The sequence below is a fragment of the Megalobrama amblycephala genome, linkage group LG2, assembly GCF_018812025.1.
Source record: "Megalobrama amblycephala isolate DHTTF-2021 linkage group LG2, ASM1881202v1, whole genome shotgun sequence".
NCBI classification, from domain to species: Eukaryota; Metazoa; Chordata; class Actinopteri; order Cypriniformes; family Xenocyprididae; genus Megalobrama; species Megalobrama amblycephala.
Window position 1 is genome coordinate 41,569,702 of NC_063045.1, and position 19,564 is coordinate 41,589,265.

General features: G+C 36.4%; 2 protein-coding genes across 2 annotated transcripts; one reads left to right on the forward strand and one right to left on the reverse strand.

Moving 5' to 3' along the window:
* Positions 1 to 359: 359 nt before the first annotated feature.
* ncbp2 (nuclear cap binding protein subunit 2) lies at positions 360 to 8,484 on the reverse strand. The gene is made up of 4 exons (XM_048176233.1): positions 8,275 to 8,484; positions 7,307 to 7,488; positions 1,428 to 1,566; positions 360 to 704 (listed from the first exon to the last, which is right to left on the reverse strand). The coding sequence occupies exons 1-4, from the start codon at positions 8,347 to 8,349 to the stop codon at positions 633 to 635; spliced, it is 468 nt and encodes a 155-aa protein (XP_048032190.1). The 5' UTR covers positions 8,350 to 8,484; the 3' UTR covers positions 360 to 632.
* Positions 8,485 to 8,580: 96 nt separating this feature from the next.
* Positions 8,581 to 19,495, forward strand: sirt7 (sirtuin 7). Its single transcript, XM_048176196.1, has 10 exons — positions 8,581 to 8,845; positions 9,304 to 9,441; positions 9,728 to 9,832; positions 13,425 to 13,495; positions 13,661 to 13,733; positions 14,026 to 14,124; positions 14,289 to 14,525; positions 16,020 to 16,100; positions 16,222 to 16,328; positions 18,101 to 19,495. The coding sequence occupies exons 1-10, from the start codon at positions 8,732 to 8,734 to the stop codon at positions 18,300 to 18,302; spliced, it is 1,227 nt and encodes a 408-aa protein (XP_048032153.1). The 5' UTR covers positions 8,581 to 8,731; the 3' UTR covers positions 18,303 to 19,495.
* Positions 19,496 to 19,564: the final 69 nt, after the last annotated feature.

The window sequence follows — 19,564 nt, forward strand, 5'->3', positions numbered from 1 at the left end:
CCCTTAATCATTCATCACAATGAGTAAAACCAAAGAATATACTTTTGATGTGCAACAAAAGATTGTTGAGCTTCACAAAATAGAAAGTGGCTGTAAGAAAATAGCTAAAGCATTCAAAATCCCCACGTCTGTATATGAAGTCAAGTCATCTGAGTGAGTTTTGGAGGTGAGATTAACTGTTTGGCCAAGATTCATGTTGGTAATGCAGACTGAAGAGTTTTGAAAAAGTGGCATCAGTACTGACCAATGCTTTTTAGCAAAACTGCAGTTAATGTGTCACCAGACCAGATTCACCGGGAATCACAATACTATGCATGAGGTGGATGCTGGCTTCATCTAAAGACTAACAAAAGGCACAGTTTATAAAACAGCATTTATTTTTTATTTTATTTTATTTTTTTTTAAAAAGAATAACTACTCATGCCAGACAAGATGAATTTCTGGCATGGACATTCCTAAAGCATTAATCTAATATGTACATTACACACACAAAATTCTCGATCTGTTACTGCACATCCCAAAAACTAACATTTCTGACAGCCTCCAGTCCTGTCACAATCCTTTCCGTATTTATTTTTAACACAGAAAAGGCAAATGCAAACTTTTAAAAAAAATTCTGGCAAAAGGCATGTTCAAGATTTCTGCACCAGCTTCCCATAACCCCCTCTGGCGGGGTCATAGTCCTGCCTGTATTCATCTCTGACCTGGAAACAGAAATACGGCATGGAAAAAACACTTTGGCTGGTAACAGATTCACACATTAAAAACAGGATCACATAATGCTATAAAATGTAAAATAATGCTATATTTACAGTGGAGGCCAAAAGGGGGACATAACCAATGAAATATTTAAATTCATGTTAAACTGAATAGAAAAATAATTACTGAAATTGAAAAATCCAGAATGGAAGCATGAAAATGGTCTCAGGCTTCTGACCATCACTTTATAGGAATATGTTTTTAGATTTGTGTTGTGTTACTAGCATAGAAACATACGGAGACCCTAAAGGGACAGGGTGATGGATTTTGTGTTCTCTTGCAAATGTTTTGAGAAACCTCAAAAGGTTTGTGAGCGAATGCAAAGTATCTCGGGAACGCAAAAAGCATAGAAATGTATTTTTTTCTTCTCATCTCCATGTCCCTTTAGGGTAGGGGTGGGCAAACTCGGTCCTGGAGGGCCACTGTCCTGCACTGTCCAACCCTGATAAAACTCACCTGTCTCTAGCCTTCTAGTAATCCTGAATGAACTGATTAGCTGGTTCAGGTGTGTTTGATTAGGGTTGGAGCTAAACTCTGCAGGACATTGGCCCTCCAGGACCGAGTCTGCCCACCCCTGCTTTAGGGGCTCCATAGGAAACAATATTCCTGAAATATAAAAGCAATAATTATTGTGATTATAGTTACTTATTTCTTCATTATTCACTTACCTGACCACCTGACTTGCCCCGGCCGTACTGTCGGCCCTCTTTAAAACCTGCGTCCCAGTCCGTTCGGATGATCCGGTCATCCAGCCTCGTACCATTAATAAATCTCATGGCATTCTCAGCATCGGCACGAGTGTAATACCTTCATATCAGCAGTTAAAGAATTGACACAGTTTCAGAGTTTGAAAGGAAAAGTCTTTGCTGAAAAAGAAACATGATAGTGGTCAAAGATTTTGATCTTAAAGAATTAAATTACATAGGGTTACTTCACCCCAAAATGAAAATTTTCATCATTTGCATGCACTAATTTTCATCAATCCAAATGAATCTAATCCGATTTCAGATTGAGATTCCATTGATGTTATTCGTTTACATGTGCATTTCATGGATCCCAAACAAAACTTCAGCGCATGTGCACTGCCTAGCGGCACATTCAGAACCAGGGAAATACACCACAATAATTTTTTTTTTCTAAAAGAAATATTTTATAAGAGATTTTAGCAAATATTGAGTAAATATTTAGTCATAAACAGACATGTTTGTATGATGTACAATGTATGTAAACATACGCATCATGACAGTGCACATGTGCGCAAAGTATTTTGAATGGGACTGAGAGAATAGTCGGATTCAAGCACTTACATGCTTAATTGTTCCTGTTGATCAGATTATTTAAGATCTACACCATCCATTTGAATTCAATTAAAAATTTACCTCAGATCGAGCTAAATTGGATCGATTGAGGAGTTTACATGAATGCTTTTCAGTCTGCTTGAGCCATCAATCCCATTATAAACTGATCATTCGAGCATGTAAAAACAGCTATTTACTCACCCTCATTCCAAACCCATAAGACTTTTCATCATTTTCAAAATGCATATATAATTTGTGCTCTGCAATTCACCCTTCCAAGTGCACACACACACACACAGCAGTGAACACACACCCAGAGCAGTTGGCAGCCATTTTTACTGTAGCGCCCGGGGAGCGATTAGGGCTTAGGTGCCTCGCTCTTGTGTGTAATGAGAGTGGAAAAGAGTTCAAAGCATTCCCATTTAACTCTCACTGCAAGGAAAAACACAGTTTTATTATTATTATTAATATATCCTTATGAATATATTCCTTTATATGATTGACGTTTAGGGAAGTTTATCCTGATTCAAGTACTGCCATTCGCTGGCCGCTCAGTCCAGCCACTGTTGAACAGCAGGTTTAACTGTAACGGCAATTGGAACACTTTAACCAGGATAAACCTCCCTAAAATGTTGATCCCATGAATCAGTAGATTCATAAGAATATACTAATAATATTAAAACAATGTTTTTCCTTACAGCGAGAATGGTATAGGAAATTAGTTAATCTTGCAGCTCATAGTGGCTGGCTAGACTGAAGTGTCAGTAACCAACCAGCTGGGATCACTGTCTTTTGACTGTTTTAATTGGGATAAACCCCCCCTAAAATGTCAATCATATAAAATATATTCATAAGAATATATTTAAAATAATAAAATAACATATTTCCTTGCAGCAAGAGTTGTAGGGAATGCGTTAAACTGGATGCTTAATAGCGTCTGGCTAGACCGAATTGGGATCATGACCATTTGAATACTTTAGTAGGGATAAATCTCCATTTAACGTAAATCATATAAAATAATAAATTCATAAGATTATATTACAGGGTTTCTACAGGTTTCATCAAATCTAATTTAATGCTTTTTAATGCCTTTTTAATGCCAATTTTTAAAAAATGTAATGCCATATATATGTTGCTAAATGTCAATAGATGAAGTCATACGGCAATTAGAATATTCATTATGTCATTAAGTTGCATTTGCATTTTGCCACGTCAGCCCTTTACATTTGTTTGCTTCTCTGCTGCTACCTCTTTGTGCTCACATAATGTATTTTAATACAGCCAAATTCCCAATACAATTGTTTCATCTATATATTTTATGACAATATGAAATGGTGTCTGAAATGCGGCCCATTAAGACTACATACAGGGCTCGACATTAAGCCGTGTCACGTGCTTGTCCTTCGGACAAGTAAAACGGTCATTCACTTGTCTAATAATAGTAAAACAGTTGCTTGTCTGGAAAATTTTTTATTATATTTTATTTTTTGGTGTAAATATAAATTTATTCTGAAGCAATATCCTTTTAGAATATTCCAGCTTTGACATACAATCTGCATTTGCATATTTGTGATATTTACACTGAAGGCATTTTTTTTTACCTTTACAAGGGGCAATTTCCCCCCACCCAATCCTGTATGATTCATGTAAAATGTATGATTCATCTTTTATTTTTAAATTCTTAAATTTTCTCAATAAATTCAATTAGAATAAGACACTAAGGGCTGTTAACAATGAAATTAAATCATTTACAATAAAAAAAATGACAACTGCATTAAATAATGTTATGGGATTGTTTTAAATATTTTTTTGAAAATTCAAATAAGAAATGTTTTTTGGGGGGGTTGATACTTTTAAAAATGAAACTAAACCACCAGTAGGTGGCGGCAAGTAACCGTCTTAATAAGCGAGTCATTGAGTCATTCATTCAAACTATTCATTCCAATGGCTGATTCATTCAAGAATGAGGCAGTTGTTTATGAATGAGACATTGCCTGCGTTTCAATGTGCATTCTATCCATCCTAAATAGTATGTGATTCATTATTCACTACCATTTTGGGGCGGATAGGATGCACATTGGGATGCTAGCTTCACTCAACTGATTCATTCAAAATGCTGAGTCATTCAGTAGGCTAATGAAAACAAGGCTGCGTGAGCAACCTTGTAACCGTCCATTATACAGCCTATTATCAACTATCGATCGCCACTTAAACTAAATGTAATCAAATCTGTCACTCTTACGTTTTGGTGATTACCATGTTTTTTTTTTTTTTTTTATTTACAATTTAATCAGGCTCCTTGTCCGACTGGGCAAGTAAAATTCTTTCATTTGCCCCTTCAAAAAAATCCACTTATCCCGGACTAACTGAGAAGCGTTAGTGTCAAGCTCTGACATGTTATAATCTTGATTTGTAATCGAGATGTTGTCTGACAAAATCACCATACACATAAGATAAAGACATTTGCTGTGATTTTGGCTGTACATGTAAAATGATCACTCAGGTTAGAACCAATAGTATCTATTTTATTTGTTCTCTGACAGAGCACACATCCTCAAATGAATGCGCCGATCCTCTCAATCACTCACTGAACAGAACAGACGCAGAGAGAGGTGTGCCTGTGGCAGGAAAGCAAGATCTTGCGCTCGTGCCGCAGTACCGGGGGTCTCGGAAGATATATAAGTTTTAAACAAGTCGCTATATTTGTCACAATGCGCTTTCTTGGAAAAAAGTTAAGTTGGCAACACTGATGCAGCCTTCCATCTCCAGGTCCAAGCCGGTAACCCGCTATCAAAAACGGCGTTACGGTAATTTTGCACTGGCCGGAGGCAATTATCAAACTGGTTCCGCGTGTGTATCACACCAATGTACATATTTTGCGACAGCAAATCAGTTATTAATTATGAAAGCTATATTCAAAATAAACTGGTAGTACTACTTTTCTTCAAATCTATCTAAAAAATTCAATGCCTGTAGGAATAAAATGTAATGCTTTTTAAAGCAATTTAAGGCCTTAATTTTCGCAAAATCCATTTAATGACTTTTAATGCTCTTCAATGCCCCGCGGATACCCTGTATTAACAATAATAAAATAATGTCCTTGCAGCGAGAGTGGTAGAACACCAAAGGAGGGACACAAATCTAAAAATATCTTAAAAGGTAGGTTCTCTTTAATAATATCTTCATGTTATCTCCTGAAGTTACAAGCAACTGACACTTGTTGTAAAAGGTCTGAAGAGCTAGTTTTATCTTCAGACATTTAGGCTGTTTGATTTTGCACTGCCAGAGAAAACGAGACAAAAATCACCAGCGTGTGTGAAACGCACTATACAAATAAACTTGATGCACCTTATAAAGATTAATATAGAAACTGACGTGCAAGCAAAAAGGTTTCTGTCCTACGGTGTTTTTTCTACTTTACCACAGTAAAGAATACAAATATAATAGGCCTAATTAAAGGGATAGTTCACCCAAAAATGAAAATTTGATTTTTATCTGCTTACCCCCAGTACATCCAAGATGTAGGTGAATTTGTTTCTTCAGTCGAACGCAAATTATGATTTTTAACTGCAACCGCTGCCGTCTGTCAGTCAAATAATAGCAGTGGATAGGAACTTCAACTATAACAGTAAATAAAACTTGCTTAGACAAGTCCAAATTAAACCCTGCGGCTCGTGACGACACATTAATGTCCTAAGACACGAAACGATCGGTTTGTTTGAGAAACCGAACAGTATTTATATCATTTTTTACCTCTAATACACCACTATGTCCAACTCCGTTCAGCTTCCTGCTAGTGAGGTCAAAAAACACGTTCTGGACTTCGAATTTGGACTTGTCTAAGCAAGTTTTATTTACTGTTATAGTTGAAGTTCCTATCCACTGCTATTATTTGACTGACAGACGGCAGCGGTTGCAGTTAAAAATCATAATTTGCGTTCGACTGAAGAAAAAAAGTCACCTACATCTTGGATGCCCTGGGGGTAAGCAGATAAACATCAAATTTTCATTTTTGGGTGAACTATCCCTTTAAGAGCGAACCAAAGGAAGAAATGTTTATAAACCCCTGCGTGAGTGAAGATTTGGGAAAAGAAACAGAGATTCCATGTCTAGTGGAATAACTAATGCAATATTGTTAAATTCTCTGCTAATCGGGTGACCAGATCGCGATTCGCAAAACAGAATACAAAGCCAACAAAGCTTAAATGTATGGACTCGCGTACCTCGCTCATTCGGCATGAAACAAAATGTTTCCATGGCTGCGATGTCACATTTAATTGCTAACCTATTAGCCTATTTCTTCTGTAAACAAAGCTTTGTGGTTCACTCCTGTCATATTCACGTAAAATACTGGCACAGTCCTATCAGTGGGTACCGAATATACCCGGATACTCGGTACTCCCAGTACTACAGAAATGCTGGTATTGTCACATTTTCAAAATTTCAGTACCTACTTGGTACCAAAGTACCGTTACTTTTGACAACACTACTCAAAGCACATAACATTACAATATTAATGAGCACTGACCTGCACCACCTGACTGCTGCAGATTTATTTTGCCATTGATAGCGTTGCCATTAAAACGCATAAATTCAAGTCACAAACTGCTCCGAGCATAACGTCACAGGTTTTCATCTCTTCCAAATTAAGTTAGTTATGGTGTGAACGCAGCATAAACTCACTGTTTTGGTTTAGGAGGAACTGTAAAACGTGGCTGCTGTTTTGGTTGTGGTGCTCGTGAACAGGGTGCGCATGAGTATGAAAATGCATGCGCTGACAGGCAGGTAGGACATCCTATCATATCCCTCACACAGAGGGATATCATTGGACAAACATTTTATGGTCCTACACCTTCCACAGACAATATAAATACATATAAATACATTTAGATCACTTAACTTTGCGATTGCTATTGGGATGGAAAGAGACTTTCAATGAGCATAACAAAAAATATTTTTAAAGCAAAACACCTACCCTACCTTTACAGTGTTTCGAAGATGAATTAAAGTTGTTGAAACGACATGAGGGTGACTAAATGACGACAATTTTCATTTTTGGGTGAACTAACCCTTTTAAAGGTTGCAGCAGCAAAATAGACCAGTTTAATTGTAAGAGAGAGGGGAAAACCCTTTAAAGAGTTGAGAATCTGGCAGAGGAAAAGATTAAGACTCACAGAGAGTCTCACACATGTTAAGATAACATAATATGACAGCATTTCACATCCCTTGGTTCTGAGTGAAAAGGATACTCAACAAAACAGAAGCCACATGCCGTCTTCTTGACTTTGTCAAGGCCAATGATGATCCTCTTGACATCTCCACTCTTAGAGAAGAGCTCGTGCACCTGCTCCTCTGTAGTGTAGAAGGACAGGTTTCCCACGTACAGCGTGGAGCTCTGCTTCAGGAGCTTCTCCTGCTCATAACGGTTACCCTGCAATCAAGACCGTTTTCTTGTGGGTTCGAATTCATTTTCAACAATGTAGAAGTAGTTTTTTGAGTGAGCAACATGAGTAAAGAGCACTGCTGTAGAAATCTGCCTCTATTTGCTGTCTTATACACTACTGTCCTAAAGTTTGGGATAGAACACACTACTGTTCTAATGTGTTTTTAGAATTTTTTTTTTTTAGAATTATGTCTTAAGGATCATGTGACACTGAAGACGAAGCTGAAAATTCAGCTTTGATCACAGGAATGAGTTACATTTTACAATATAATCACAAATTATTGATCATTGAACAGTTTTTGACCACTTTTGATCAAATAAAGATTTGGTGAGCAAAAGAATCTTCTTTCAACAAAAATCTTCGATGATCCCAAACTATACGAGTATAAACCCAAAAATTAAAAAAGAAAAAAAATTATTAAAGGAAGGTTTATTAAAGGAACCGTATGTATCAATGCATTAAACAATCAAATATCGACTATATTTGAATAAATATGATAATTATCCAAGGGCTGCTTCACCTCAATGTTTTTCCGAGTTTTTTTTTTTTTTTTTTTGAGTAAGAGTGACATTACTATAACTTAAATAAATTATTATTGCTTTATTTTGGTCACAGAAGAAAGAACTGTAAATCCAGATGCACTGATTTATTTGTACAACTAATGCGGTTCTGCGTTATGTTTATGTTAAGCCCATAGACTGTAAAAGGTTAAGCCTTATCAAAAGGAAAGAACAATGCTCAAAAATTACAAGCATTATTGCATTTCAACTTACCTTAAAATGCTGGTCTCTGTACTGACTTATATCTACATATGAGTCGCTGAAAAGAGCGTTCAATTTAATAGACATGGTGAAATGAATAAAATAAATTCAGAATTAGAGAAACTGAATTCTTTATTTTTCAAATCAGCATGGACTTAAGGAAAGCGGAAACGCGTCCTTTCTTCTTCTTTATGTTAACAATGGTTCGCAGTGGTTGAATAGTGCACTACTGCCACCTACTGGTAATTGTGCCCGGACTAGACTGCGAACTTTTGACGCAGTGACAAGAGTTTTAGAGGACTTTTTCAGATCCATCCAACTAAAACGCTAGTTTGGCCAGTGTGTGAAATAAATGAATAAATACATGAATTAATTAAAATTAATAAAGTAGAATACAGTAACATTTTACTAGACGGATCTAAGTCTCGTTTTACCCCGCGATAGCGACGTGAGATGTGACGTCATTGTGATGTTCAGCATGGACGTGCAAACAAACAGCGGCGCCTCTGCGCGAGCAGAAAGAAAAGAGCGAGAAAAGGCGAAAATAATCCAGAGAGAGAAACAACGACAGACCGTGAAGACGGTATGAATACGATATATTCTATTATGAACAGATAATGTAATTATAATGAATTCATAGGAGCAGAAACGGTAGCGACGCGAAACACAAATAAAGCGGTATAGCCGGTAAAACTGGCTAATGTTCAGTCAAAACCCCTACAAACATATCCATGGTAACCGTAGTTTCGACCAAACTGATGGTTATGGTTCCACGAAAATTATTCTAAATGAAAGAAAGATTCCGAAAGCTTCTTGCAGTGTTTGAAGGAGATCTCATGTTATTTATGCCTTAGTAACCGTTATTGTAAATATGGTATGTTTCACTGTTAGAGGACTATGACCAATTGCAAGAAAAGAAACCCCTTTATATGTAACTGGGCACTGGTCCTTGAGTCTGTCTTAACAGAATAGCTGAATCCATATAGTGCCTTCTACAAGAAAACATCAAATAAATGATGAAGGCGTGTGTCTGTGTTGAAGATCTCCCAGATCCTCCAGAAGTGTGATGGAGAGCGGACGCAGGAGGAGCGGTCGCTGCTGCAGGCGCACCAGGACACGGTTCAGGAGCTGAGCAGACGACAGAGCCGCAGACACCTGCTGAAGAGAAAACTAGAGGAGGTAGTGATGAATCAGCATACAGATACTGATCCCAGAGCTGCATCTCAAAACTGTTTTCCCTGTCGTCCGCTAATAAAAGTGGATAGAGCAAAGTGCTCACCAGTTGAAGATTTCAGATTAAGAACCTCAGCAGATGCAGATTTGTTTGCCTACTGATTGATGAATAGTGTGTGTTCAGACATCTTACTCATTTGAAATGCTGTTTTTTGCATGTTGTACAGCAGGGAAGTATGCATGATCTTTTTTACTGTCACTGTTCATGTAAATGTCATTGTGCTGGCTGCAGGTCTTTGACGAGGCTGAGAACTTGAAGACTAAAGTGAAGCAGCTGGCGGAGGCAGTCCAGCAGGCCAAGCACGTGGTCATCTACACCGGAGCCGGAATCAGTACTGTATGTGTTTCCCTCCAAACTACAGGGGGTCCAAAAGTCTAAGACCACCAGGGAAAATTCTTCTATTTTGCATTCTTTACACAAATGACAACATCAGCTTAAGTTTGAGAATGTCTTTGTGTTTGGCATGTCCCACTTTTGCTGTAATAATGGGAGAAGAATGATATAATGATTGAGAGTATTTCAAAGAGCACCTCATACATAACAGCAATTTAAAATAATTTATGATGACTTTACATTAATTTCATTTAAAGTAAGTCACATTACATGAGGTACTTTATTTATTATTAGGCCTTCATGATAGCATTTATGGCGGAACATGATTTTGATAAGTTTTCAAACCTTTAAAATATCCTGGGAACCTGTGTACATATCTGAAATATTCCTTCATTTTAGAGTGAGTTTTTTAGTGAGTTTTATTTATATATTTAAAAAACTGTTCATTTAAACAAATGAAGCTCCCCACCTTTATAGTGTTTTTGCTACTAAACTTTAAAGGGTCATGAAACCCCAAAACACTTTTTTTGAGATGTAAACAGATATGTATAGGCTGCACATCATTGAAAACACTAAAGGTACTCATTAATGATATTCATAAGTGAAAAATAGTTATTTTTGCATTTTTCAGAGCGATTTCTGTCTTCCGGTTTTAAAGGTGAGTCGGAGCAACGTCACAAAATCTGACGTAATCATGTACTTTCAGCCCAAGTATGGGCATGGTCGAATATGCTGACGTAGACCGTTTTGAGTGATTGTTCTCAGTATAGAAAATTGACATAAATATATAAGAATCCATTAATATTTCTCCAAATGTGCATGCTTTTAAGCTAAAAGCCTATATGAAATGCCATAGAGGTAACATAATTGTTCAGACACTTTGCATCACAGAAATACATTATATTTTAAAGAATATAATAGAATACCATTATTTTAAATTGTAATAATATTTCACAGTATTGCTGTTTATGATGAGCTGAGACATTATTACAGAGGGTTTTTTTCACAGCCTACCTGACTGAAAGGCCTCATTAATATGCAAGTCATTTCAGGTCATTATTATGTGATTCTTTTGTCTTCTCAGGTGTAAATGGCCCATTATTCATGCAGATTCGCGCCTCCACGCATACTGTGTTTCTTGACAAAAAGTGTCTTACAAAAACTAAATCAATATATTGTTTTATATGAAGGAGTAGGCAGCATAATTTTTTACATAATTCTGAAGCAAAAACTAGTCTACAACCTCCAATACCCAAAAGTCTTGTGAACACAGATTTAATATACTTTTTTTGGCCTTATTTCAGTGACTTAAGTTTTTTGTTTTTTCAATAACCACGCATAAACATTATTCCTTCAAAAATACAAACATGTACATACATGTTCCTCACATATTATTGTAGCCTAGTTTGTGCTGAATACAGTGTAATGACACTTTTGTCATTTATATGTTTATGAACAACTGAAAAAAGCACAAATGTCAGGGCATGTCAAAACTTCTCCAAGCCCCAAATCAGCCTCAGACTCCAGAGGGTTAACAACACTAGCCACGTGGATCATAGCTCATACAGAATAAAGTATCTGTGTTTAAAGTTTTTATTTCGCACATTCTCCTGCACCAAACATTAATCAGCACGGTGTAGTTATGCACACATATTTCATCAAGTCTTCTTCAAATGAATTATATGTGCAAACTGGACACTGATACAGTGGTGTAGCCTATTTGAACGCAGCGACACTATTATTCCGATAGACAAAAGACTGATTTTGAGACTGCAGTGCTCGTAAACGTAATCAAAGTAGCCTATTATTAGCTCTATTAAATATTCTTTTGCATTTCTCCCTTGTGCTTGGGAGTTTGTTGTCATTTTCTCTATAAAATATCTAAAAACTAATACATTTTTATTCATATATTGCAAAAAGCAACAAGAACAACAAATATAAAATAAAAACGATTTACAGTCACAAGCATATGCAAGATTCTATTTTTAACTTGTGTTTGCAGAGTTGAGCAATGATTTCTGACACGCAGTGGAGACGCAACACAATCAGGTGTTTATTTTAGAATCCTCTCAACACTCAAAATGCCGGAGTTTTTATGCAGACAGTGCTGCATAAAAGAACAGGACTGAATCCTGCAGCAGCGGGCGGGCGATGGACTGAAAAATCCGTCCCATGTCTCTACATCGCGGTGCCCCCGCATTCCCATTTCTCCTCCCCCAGAACGCGATTTCGCCCCTGCCCTCGTGGAGGTCTGTGCATGCCACTGCATGGAGGACACCAGGTTTATTCTTGCCTATTTATTTGGAAAATCTTATTAAAACCAAAATTGTAGACCTATGTAGTGTCCCATGCACTTACAACCACACATTCACAGTGCTATCTAGTCCGGTGGCTGACGATTCTGTAATGTAATTCTGGTCAAATGCAGGCAATTTTCTCTGTGTATAAAACATACAATACAGTTCAAATGGTTACACATATGTAAGTGTTCATGTGCAACTTTTTCTTTTAGATGGTTGCTTAGATGCTTGTAAAGTTCAGTGTGTGTGTTTTGCTGGTTGCTTTCAACAGTCTTTCTTGGGATTGCTTATTTGTTTGTTTTTTTTTAACATATGGGTGGGGGGCACTACACTGTGTTCGGGCCTGCTTAGAGGTATCATGCACCAGTAACCGTTCTGGCATTTCTTTGTAATACTGTGAGTTATGATAGTCCAGTGGTATAATTTTATAGTATACATGGGGGCCAGGTTAAAATTCAGGTATAATATACATTTTTATAATGAGCCAGGCAAAATTGCAAATTAACTTGACTGTCAACATTGATATCCCCACATTTTCATGTATGGAAAACAGTGAAAGTTTTGATAAAAAAAAAAAAGTTGATTTCATGGTGTTTCAAGGGAAAAAGTTGTTGACAAAGTAATATTTTCTGCCACCAAAAGGTGATGACTTTAGGGCACTATTTAGTTTGTACCTACAAAAATTGGAAATTAATTATTAAATGTAAAAATATTTGTTTGTTCTCTTGCATTCGAAATCCATCTGAGGAGGCACGACACCAAAATCTTAAACTGTGATATCGGTTACATCAATTGTGGCAGTAATTATGATAGTCGTCACCTAATAGTAATTAGGTTTGTCACAACACCAAAAAATTGGTGTTGCATTAATGGTATTCTAAATTGAAATCATACAAGTAAAATTGACTTGATACAAGCAGTGAGTGTGAAACTGGCGCTCTGGCATATTCTTTAGGAAACACAATGGCCAAATAAAGTGCTACTTTTAAAATAAAAGGAGACTTTTAAATTGTTGCCACAGTTTGATTATTTTTTTCCCACAGGTTAAAAGGTTTCTATGTACAAATTCAGCTCTGACCCACCACCTGGCAGAGAAAATTGCATTGGGCTATTTTTGATTGAGCTAGTATTGTTGCACAGATTTGGCAACCCTGCTTTGTTCATTTTAGTATTACCAACAAAATAATATTAAATCATGTGTTGTAAATATTTTATCGTCCATCTCTGTGTTGGTGCTGTTTAAAATGTAGTTTACTAGTTATCTGTAAGTTTCTGTTTTCTTATGTGTTCATCAGGCTGCCTCCATCCCAGACTATCGGGGACCAAATGGGGTGTGGACTCAGCTGCAGAAGGGCCATTCTGTGAGGTGTGGGATCCACTTTTACAGTATTTCATGTCTAAACTACGGATTTACATTTAGTCCTATCTACTGTTTTTTTTTTGTTTTGTTGTTTTTTACTGTTTTTTTTTTCCCCTCTAATGGCTGTTATGGTGTCACATATTAACATCTGTCTGTCTTTGTATCCGTCAGTACATCAGATCTGAGTCGAGCTGAGCCCACCCTCACACACATGTGCATCTGGATGCTACACAAATTTAAGATGGTGAGTGACGATGCGTGATTTATGTGGAAAGTTTCTGTGAATCATCGGAATACCTGGATACAAACCGTACACTCACATTAAGCAGGATGTACTACATAATAAATCTTGGCTGCGTGATTGTTATATCTTCAAAGAATGTAAACTTTATCACCACCCAGTATTATTTTAAACATTGGAAGTTGTCTAACCATTAACATCATGATTTTCTTTGAAGCTGCTTGGAAACAATGTGTATCATGAAAAGCATTATACAAATACATTTTGACTTAAAAAACATTTTTCATCTTTGCAGGTTCAGCATGTGGTCTCACAGAACTGTGACGGTCTTCACCTGCGCAGCGGTCTGCCCAGACACGCCCTCTCTGAACTCCATGGAAACATGTTCATTGAGGTCTGCCAATGAGATTTGTACCATTTTAAATCAGTCATAAATTGAGTTAAAATATAGATTTTTCTGGATTCACCCATTTTAAAGGATAGCATAAAGATCTCTAAATCTGATGTAAAGGTCCATGCTAGACTGAGTTTTCCTGTCTGTTTTAATTTGTCACACAGGTGTGTGCTTCCTGCTCTCCAGCACGAGAGTTTATCCGTTTGTTTGACGTGACCGAGCGTACGGCTCTGCACAGACACGGGACTGGCCGGCTGTGTCCTCATTGCAGAGCAGAGCTCAGAGACACCATAGTGCATTTCGGTGAACGTGGCACTCTGGAGCAACCGCTCAACTGGAAGGGGGCAGCGGAGGCCGCACAGCAGGCTGACGTGATCCTCTGTTTGGGCTCTAGTTTGAAGGTGAGGATGTGGTTGGTGCAGGTTAACTGATTCAGCATGGCTTGAATCTTAGGCTGATGGATCTCACACATGGAAAAAATATGATGTTGTTTGGAGGCATTGCTTGATATTTTTTCCTTGCGTTATTTTAGTATTTATGTACAGTGGATATAAAACATTTACACCCCTGTTAAAACAGCTATTTTGTGTTGTAAAAAATGAAACAAAGATAAATCATATCAGAACTTTTGTAAAAATTACAACCTATGCAATGCCATTGAAAACCAAAGTGACACATTTCAGAGAAAAAAGATAAAAAGTTACAAAAAAACTAAACTAAAACAAAATAAAACATAACTTAAAACAACCTAACTGCATAAGTGTGCACACCATTTTATAATTGGGTTTGTGGATGTGTTCAGAATTAACTAATCATCAAGCTCATGTGAAATAGTCCATACCTGTCTATAGCTAAAGTTACTCTGATCGCTCAGGTCACGGCTACAAAAAATTCACAAGGCATTTGATGTACCATGGAACAAGTGGAGAACGTATGGCACATTATGAAGAACAGGGCATCCCTCTAAAGCTAATGAGAAGACAAAGAGAAAACTGGTCAGGGAGGCTGTCAAGAGGCAACATTAAAAGAGTTGGTTGCTTCCTACATGACAAATATCTCCCGTATTCTCCATCGGTCTGGGCTATGATGCAGGGTGGCTAGATGCAAACTTTTTCTGACAAAAAAAACAAACAAAAAACACATCCAATCCTGGGTAAACTTACCAAAAACATATATCCTGTCTCCCAAAACCATGTGGAAAAATGTGTTATGGTCTGATGACACCAAGATTAAACATTTTGGCCAAAATTGTAAAAAAAAAAAAAAAAAAAAAAAAAAAAAAAACAGCACACCAGCAGAAGACCAGCAAGGCCATGGTAAAGCATGGTGGTGCAGCATCACGCTTTGACCTGCATTTCTTCAGCTGGAACCGGGCTTTAGTGAAAGAGAAGGGTATCATGATTAGCTCCAAGTACCAGTCAGTTTTGGCACCGAATATTCTGCTGTCTGCTGAGAACTTTCACCTTTCAGCATGACAATGATCCAAAACAAATCCAAATCAACAAAACAATGGCTTTAGCTGAAAAAACATTCATGTTGAACGGTCCAGCCAGAGCCCAGAACTGAATCCTATAGAAAATGAACCTAAAGAGGACCATGCATAGGAGATGCCCTCACAATTTAGCAGATCTGGAAGGTTTTTTCAAAGATGTGCCAAGCTGATAGACTCCTATCCAAACAGACTGAGTGCTGTAAGAAAATCAAATTATCTTTGTTTTTACATAACAAAAACCATCTATTTTAACAGGGGTGGGTAGGCTTTTTATAACCATTATAAGCAGCAGCAATATAAGATGTTAAGTTTCACATATTGCAGTTTGAGTTGCAACATTTTTGACAGTGTTTTGTACTAAATAATGCAGCTTGGTTTCGTGTATCATATGCTTGTCCATCAGGTGTTAAAAAAATACTCTTGCTTGTGGTGCATGAATAGACCAGCCAACAGAAGACCAAAGCTGTACATTGTAAATCTTCAGGTAATATTTCCCTTCATAAAGCTGCTTATAATCTCTTGATTAGTCTGTTTTCCATGAACTGAAAAGAGACTTTCATTTGACATGATTTAACAGCCTAATGTGTTTTCCTTGTTTATTTTAGTGGACACCAAAAGATAACTTGGCTACTCTGAAAATTCATGGAAAGTGTGATGCTGTGATGGCTCTTCTCATGGAAGAGCTGGGTTTGGAAATTCCAGTTTACAACAGGTAAGATCCACTTACCTTTAATTTGACATTTAATTAGCACTTCTCTGATGGCATGTTTTGACTGTGTCAGTGTCTATTTTGTTCACACAACATGGATACACTACAGGTAAACATGTCAGCTGTATGGATGCTAGAGATGGGTTGACAATATTGATTTAATATTATTTATAAATCAGTATTTCTTAATTCAAGTTGATCTTCATGACATTTGATCTTTGATGACATTATCTTTTAGTATATTTTTTTTGTTTGTTATATTTGAAATTATACAATGTCTGCACTTTCAAATTCTGTAAACTTTATAATGAAATTCAAAGATTAATTGTGGTGCTCTTTAATGTGGTGTGATTGATCACTGTAGCCACCTCAGTTCAGCAGCAGCATGTAAACCCATTTAATTTTGGTAACATTTATTTCGGTGCATCACTAGTCAGTAGTGTAGCGATGTCACTTTCAAAACAAGCAGCTTTCTGTTTGTCAACATGGCAAATCCAAATGTGCGTGCGGACATCATTCACCCTCATGTGAAATTCCAGATTGCATGGATTCCTATTGAAATGACTGGTTTTGGCTAATCTGACGCAACTAAGCAATAATTTATGAGGCTGTGCTATATTGTGAATATCGTCAATATCTGCGTTCTTGTTTTTTAGTCGTTTAAGAGAATTTCAGAAAATCTGAAAATCACATATTATAGATTAATCCTCGTGTGGCAGTCAAAAATAACTGATACATATATGTTTTTTTATTTCAATTAAATTAATGTTCTGTACTTTTATTTTGATAATGTTTTTATGTAATATTTTGTGTTTTTAGGGGATTTTATATAATAAATTATATTTATGGAATAGTTATGATCCATTTATTACCTGTTAACCTCTTTTTGAGCATAGACCTGAAAATTAAATTTTCGACTTAAACTGTGGTAAATCTGGAATGCTTTGGAGCTTCAGTTTGGTCTCTTTTTAAAGGACACACTTGGCAGATTATCACTGAAGTAAAAAAAAAAAGAAAAGAAAAAAAAGTGAAACTAAAAAAAGTTTATTATTATTAAAACTGCACAAAAATACTACTTTTAAATTTGATATGAAATATAGATTTTCCATTTTCCAAAACATATCTTACTCTAAAACAGTGAAAACAAGTTGTTCCAAATATGAGATTAGTATCTCAAAAAATTAGCTTTCAGTAAGATTTTGTTACCAGATGCTTCCAGTAGATGAAGTTTGTTTCCCATTAATTTCCAATGCTTTCTTTTTTGACAGTTATGAGCACCAGTGTGACCTTTTTTTTTTTCAGGACCATTTAACCTTTTGAATGTCCATTATTTCTTGTGGTTACATAGCAAGTGCCAAAATGTTTTGTACCATTCTGATTAGGTAAAACATTTTAAAAAATCAAAAAACTTAACTTTTCGGTCAGAAATGACCGAATGGCACCAGTGGGTTTAAAGGCAGTTAAGCACAATGTGCAGCACAATATATTCATAATATAACGGCCTCGAGCCTCACATTTCTCCATTTGGCAGACACTTTAATCCAAAGGATTAAATTAATCCATTGGATTCAAAGTTTACATTTTATCAGTTCTTGCCTTCCCTGGGTATCAAACCTATGATCTTGGCATTGCTAGTGCCATGCTCTACTGTTTAAACTACAGGAAATATTTTTATTATTAATGATTGCTTAATGACCAATGTAATACATACACATATTTTCATCTAAAGATGCTGTCTGTTTTATTAATATTGTTGCAATTTTGATAAACAACAGATCACAAGACCCCATCTTCAGCTTGGCTAAACCACTCTGTCCACAAGAGCAGAAGAGTCACACTCGTAAAGAGATAGTGCCACCTGCTGCTCTGGAGGACGTTTCGCAAGAGGTGCAGGCTCAAGGCGAAGGTACAGCAGTTCAAGGTGGCTGGTTTGGAAGAGGTTACTCCAAAGCAAGAAGGAAAAAGAAGACTTTGTAGTTTCTAAAGCATGACATGCTACACAGCTGCTCAGATGGCCATTTTGGCTTGGCTTGGAAGTATCACACTCGCTGCTTGAAGAAATGTTGCTGATTGGCTATTTCTGATGAATATGTGTGATGTTATAACCTCATGGGTTATAGATAACTGCTTTTCTTAAAACATAACTATATGTCTCTGAAAATAACTAGTAAGACCTCTCCAATAGAGCAAAGAAAATGTTTACTTGTGAGCAGTTTGGCTGGTCTACATGATGGTATGGTTTTGACAAGTGCACTTTACTTCCAATCTCAGGTTTATAGAATAAGCAATATATGATTCTCATGACAGCAGTTTTATGAGAGAGACCTCCATTTGTTGCAGGTTTTTTATTTATTTATTAAAATATAATTTACTCACCCATGTTGTTTAAAACCCTGTGTAACACACACACACACACACACACACACACACACACAAATGTAGTTTTGCATTTTGAGCTCTAAAAAAGCACCATAAAAGTTGTCCATACAATTTGTGTGTTCTGTTCCAAGTCTTCTGAAGCTGTACAGTTGCTTTGTGTGACAGCATCTTGTTTCAAGGGAGACATTTAGGAACATGTGGATGAGAAAATGATCATTTTTATTTTTGAGTGAAATTTATAGAAATATAGCTGTTTACTTAAAGTCAGTATTACTGGATTTAGTAAAAATGAATGCTTTATTTCAGTCCACTATTAAAATAATTAATTAGACATACCGGTCCTCAACCAAGTAAGAGTAGGTGTATATTTTAATTAAATTAAATGTTTATATTGACCTTTGACAAATGGTGCTATAGCTGATTAGAACCAGAATTGTAGCCTTTTGTGTAGGACTTTATCTATACATACGAGGAATAAAACCTCATGTGTGGACTTTGTTACTATAATTGTAATAACCTGAACTGAAATAAATGTTTGCACAGACGAGTAACTAGTATTAAACTGTATGAGTTGGATGTTGTTTGAAAACAAAACTGCTGCAAGTGCCATTACTTCTTTGATTTTGTTTCGATTACTATGTTTTGTCCTAGTTTACATTTTATTTCAGATGTTTGGATTTCTACATACTACTGTAAAGAAAACTTGTGGATTTTTATGATATACTTGTACTGAAAATAGAAAATGGACCGTTATAAATTCTGCCACAATAAATTGTCTTCTCTTCTTGTAAGGTACAAGATTTATTTTAGCCCCTAAGAAAATAACTTATAGCAGAGGTCTTCAACACAGGACCCACATC

Coding starts and splice junctions, on each gene's coding strand:
- ncbp2 (XM_048176233.1), bottom strand. CDS start 8,349: ATGTCTATTAAATTGAACGCTCTTTTCAGCGACTCATATGTAGATATA. Junction 1,567..7,306: donor TGTGGCTTCTGTTTTGTTGA/GTATCCTTTTCA, acceptor GCTGATATGAAG/GTATTACACTCGTGCCGATG. Junction 705..1,427: donor GGGGCAAGTCAGGTGGTCAG/GTAAGTGAATAA, acceptor TTCTGTTTCCAG/GTCAGAGATGAATACAGGCA.
- sirt7 (XM_048176196.1), top strand. CDS start 8,732: ATGTTCAGCATGGACGTGCAAACAAACAGCGGCGCCTCTGCGCGAGCA. Junction 13,496..13,660: donor CAGAAGGGCCATTCTGTGAG/GTGTGGGATCCA, acceptor TGTATCCGTCAG/TACATCAGATCTGAGTCGAG. Junction 16,101..16,221: donor TGTACATTGTAAATCTTCAG/GTAATATTTCCC, acceptor TGTTTATTTTAG/TGGACACCAAAAGATAACTT.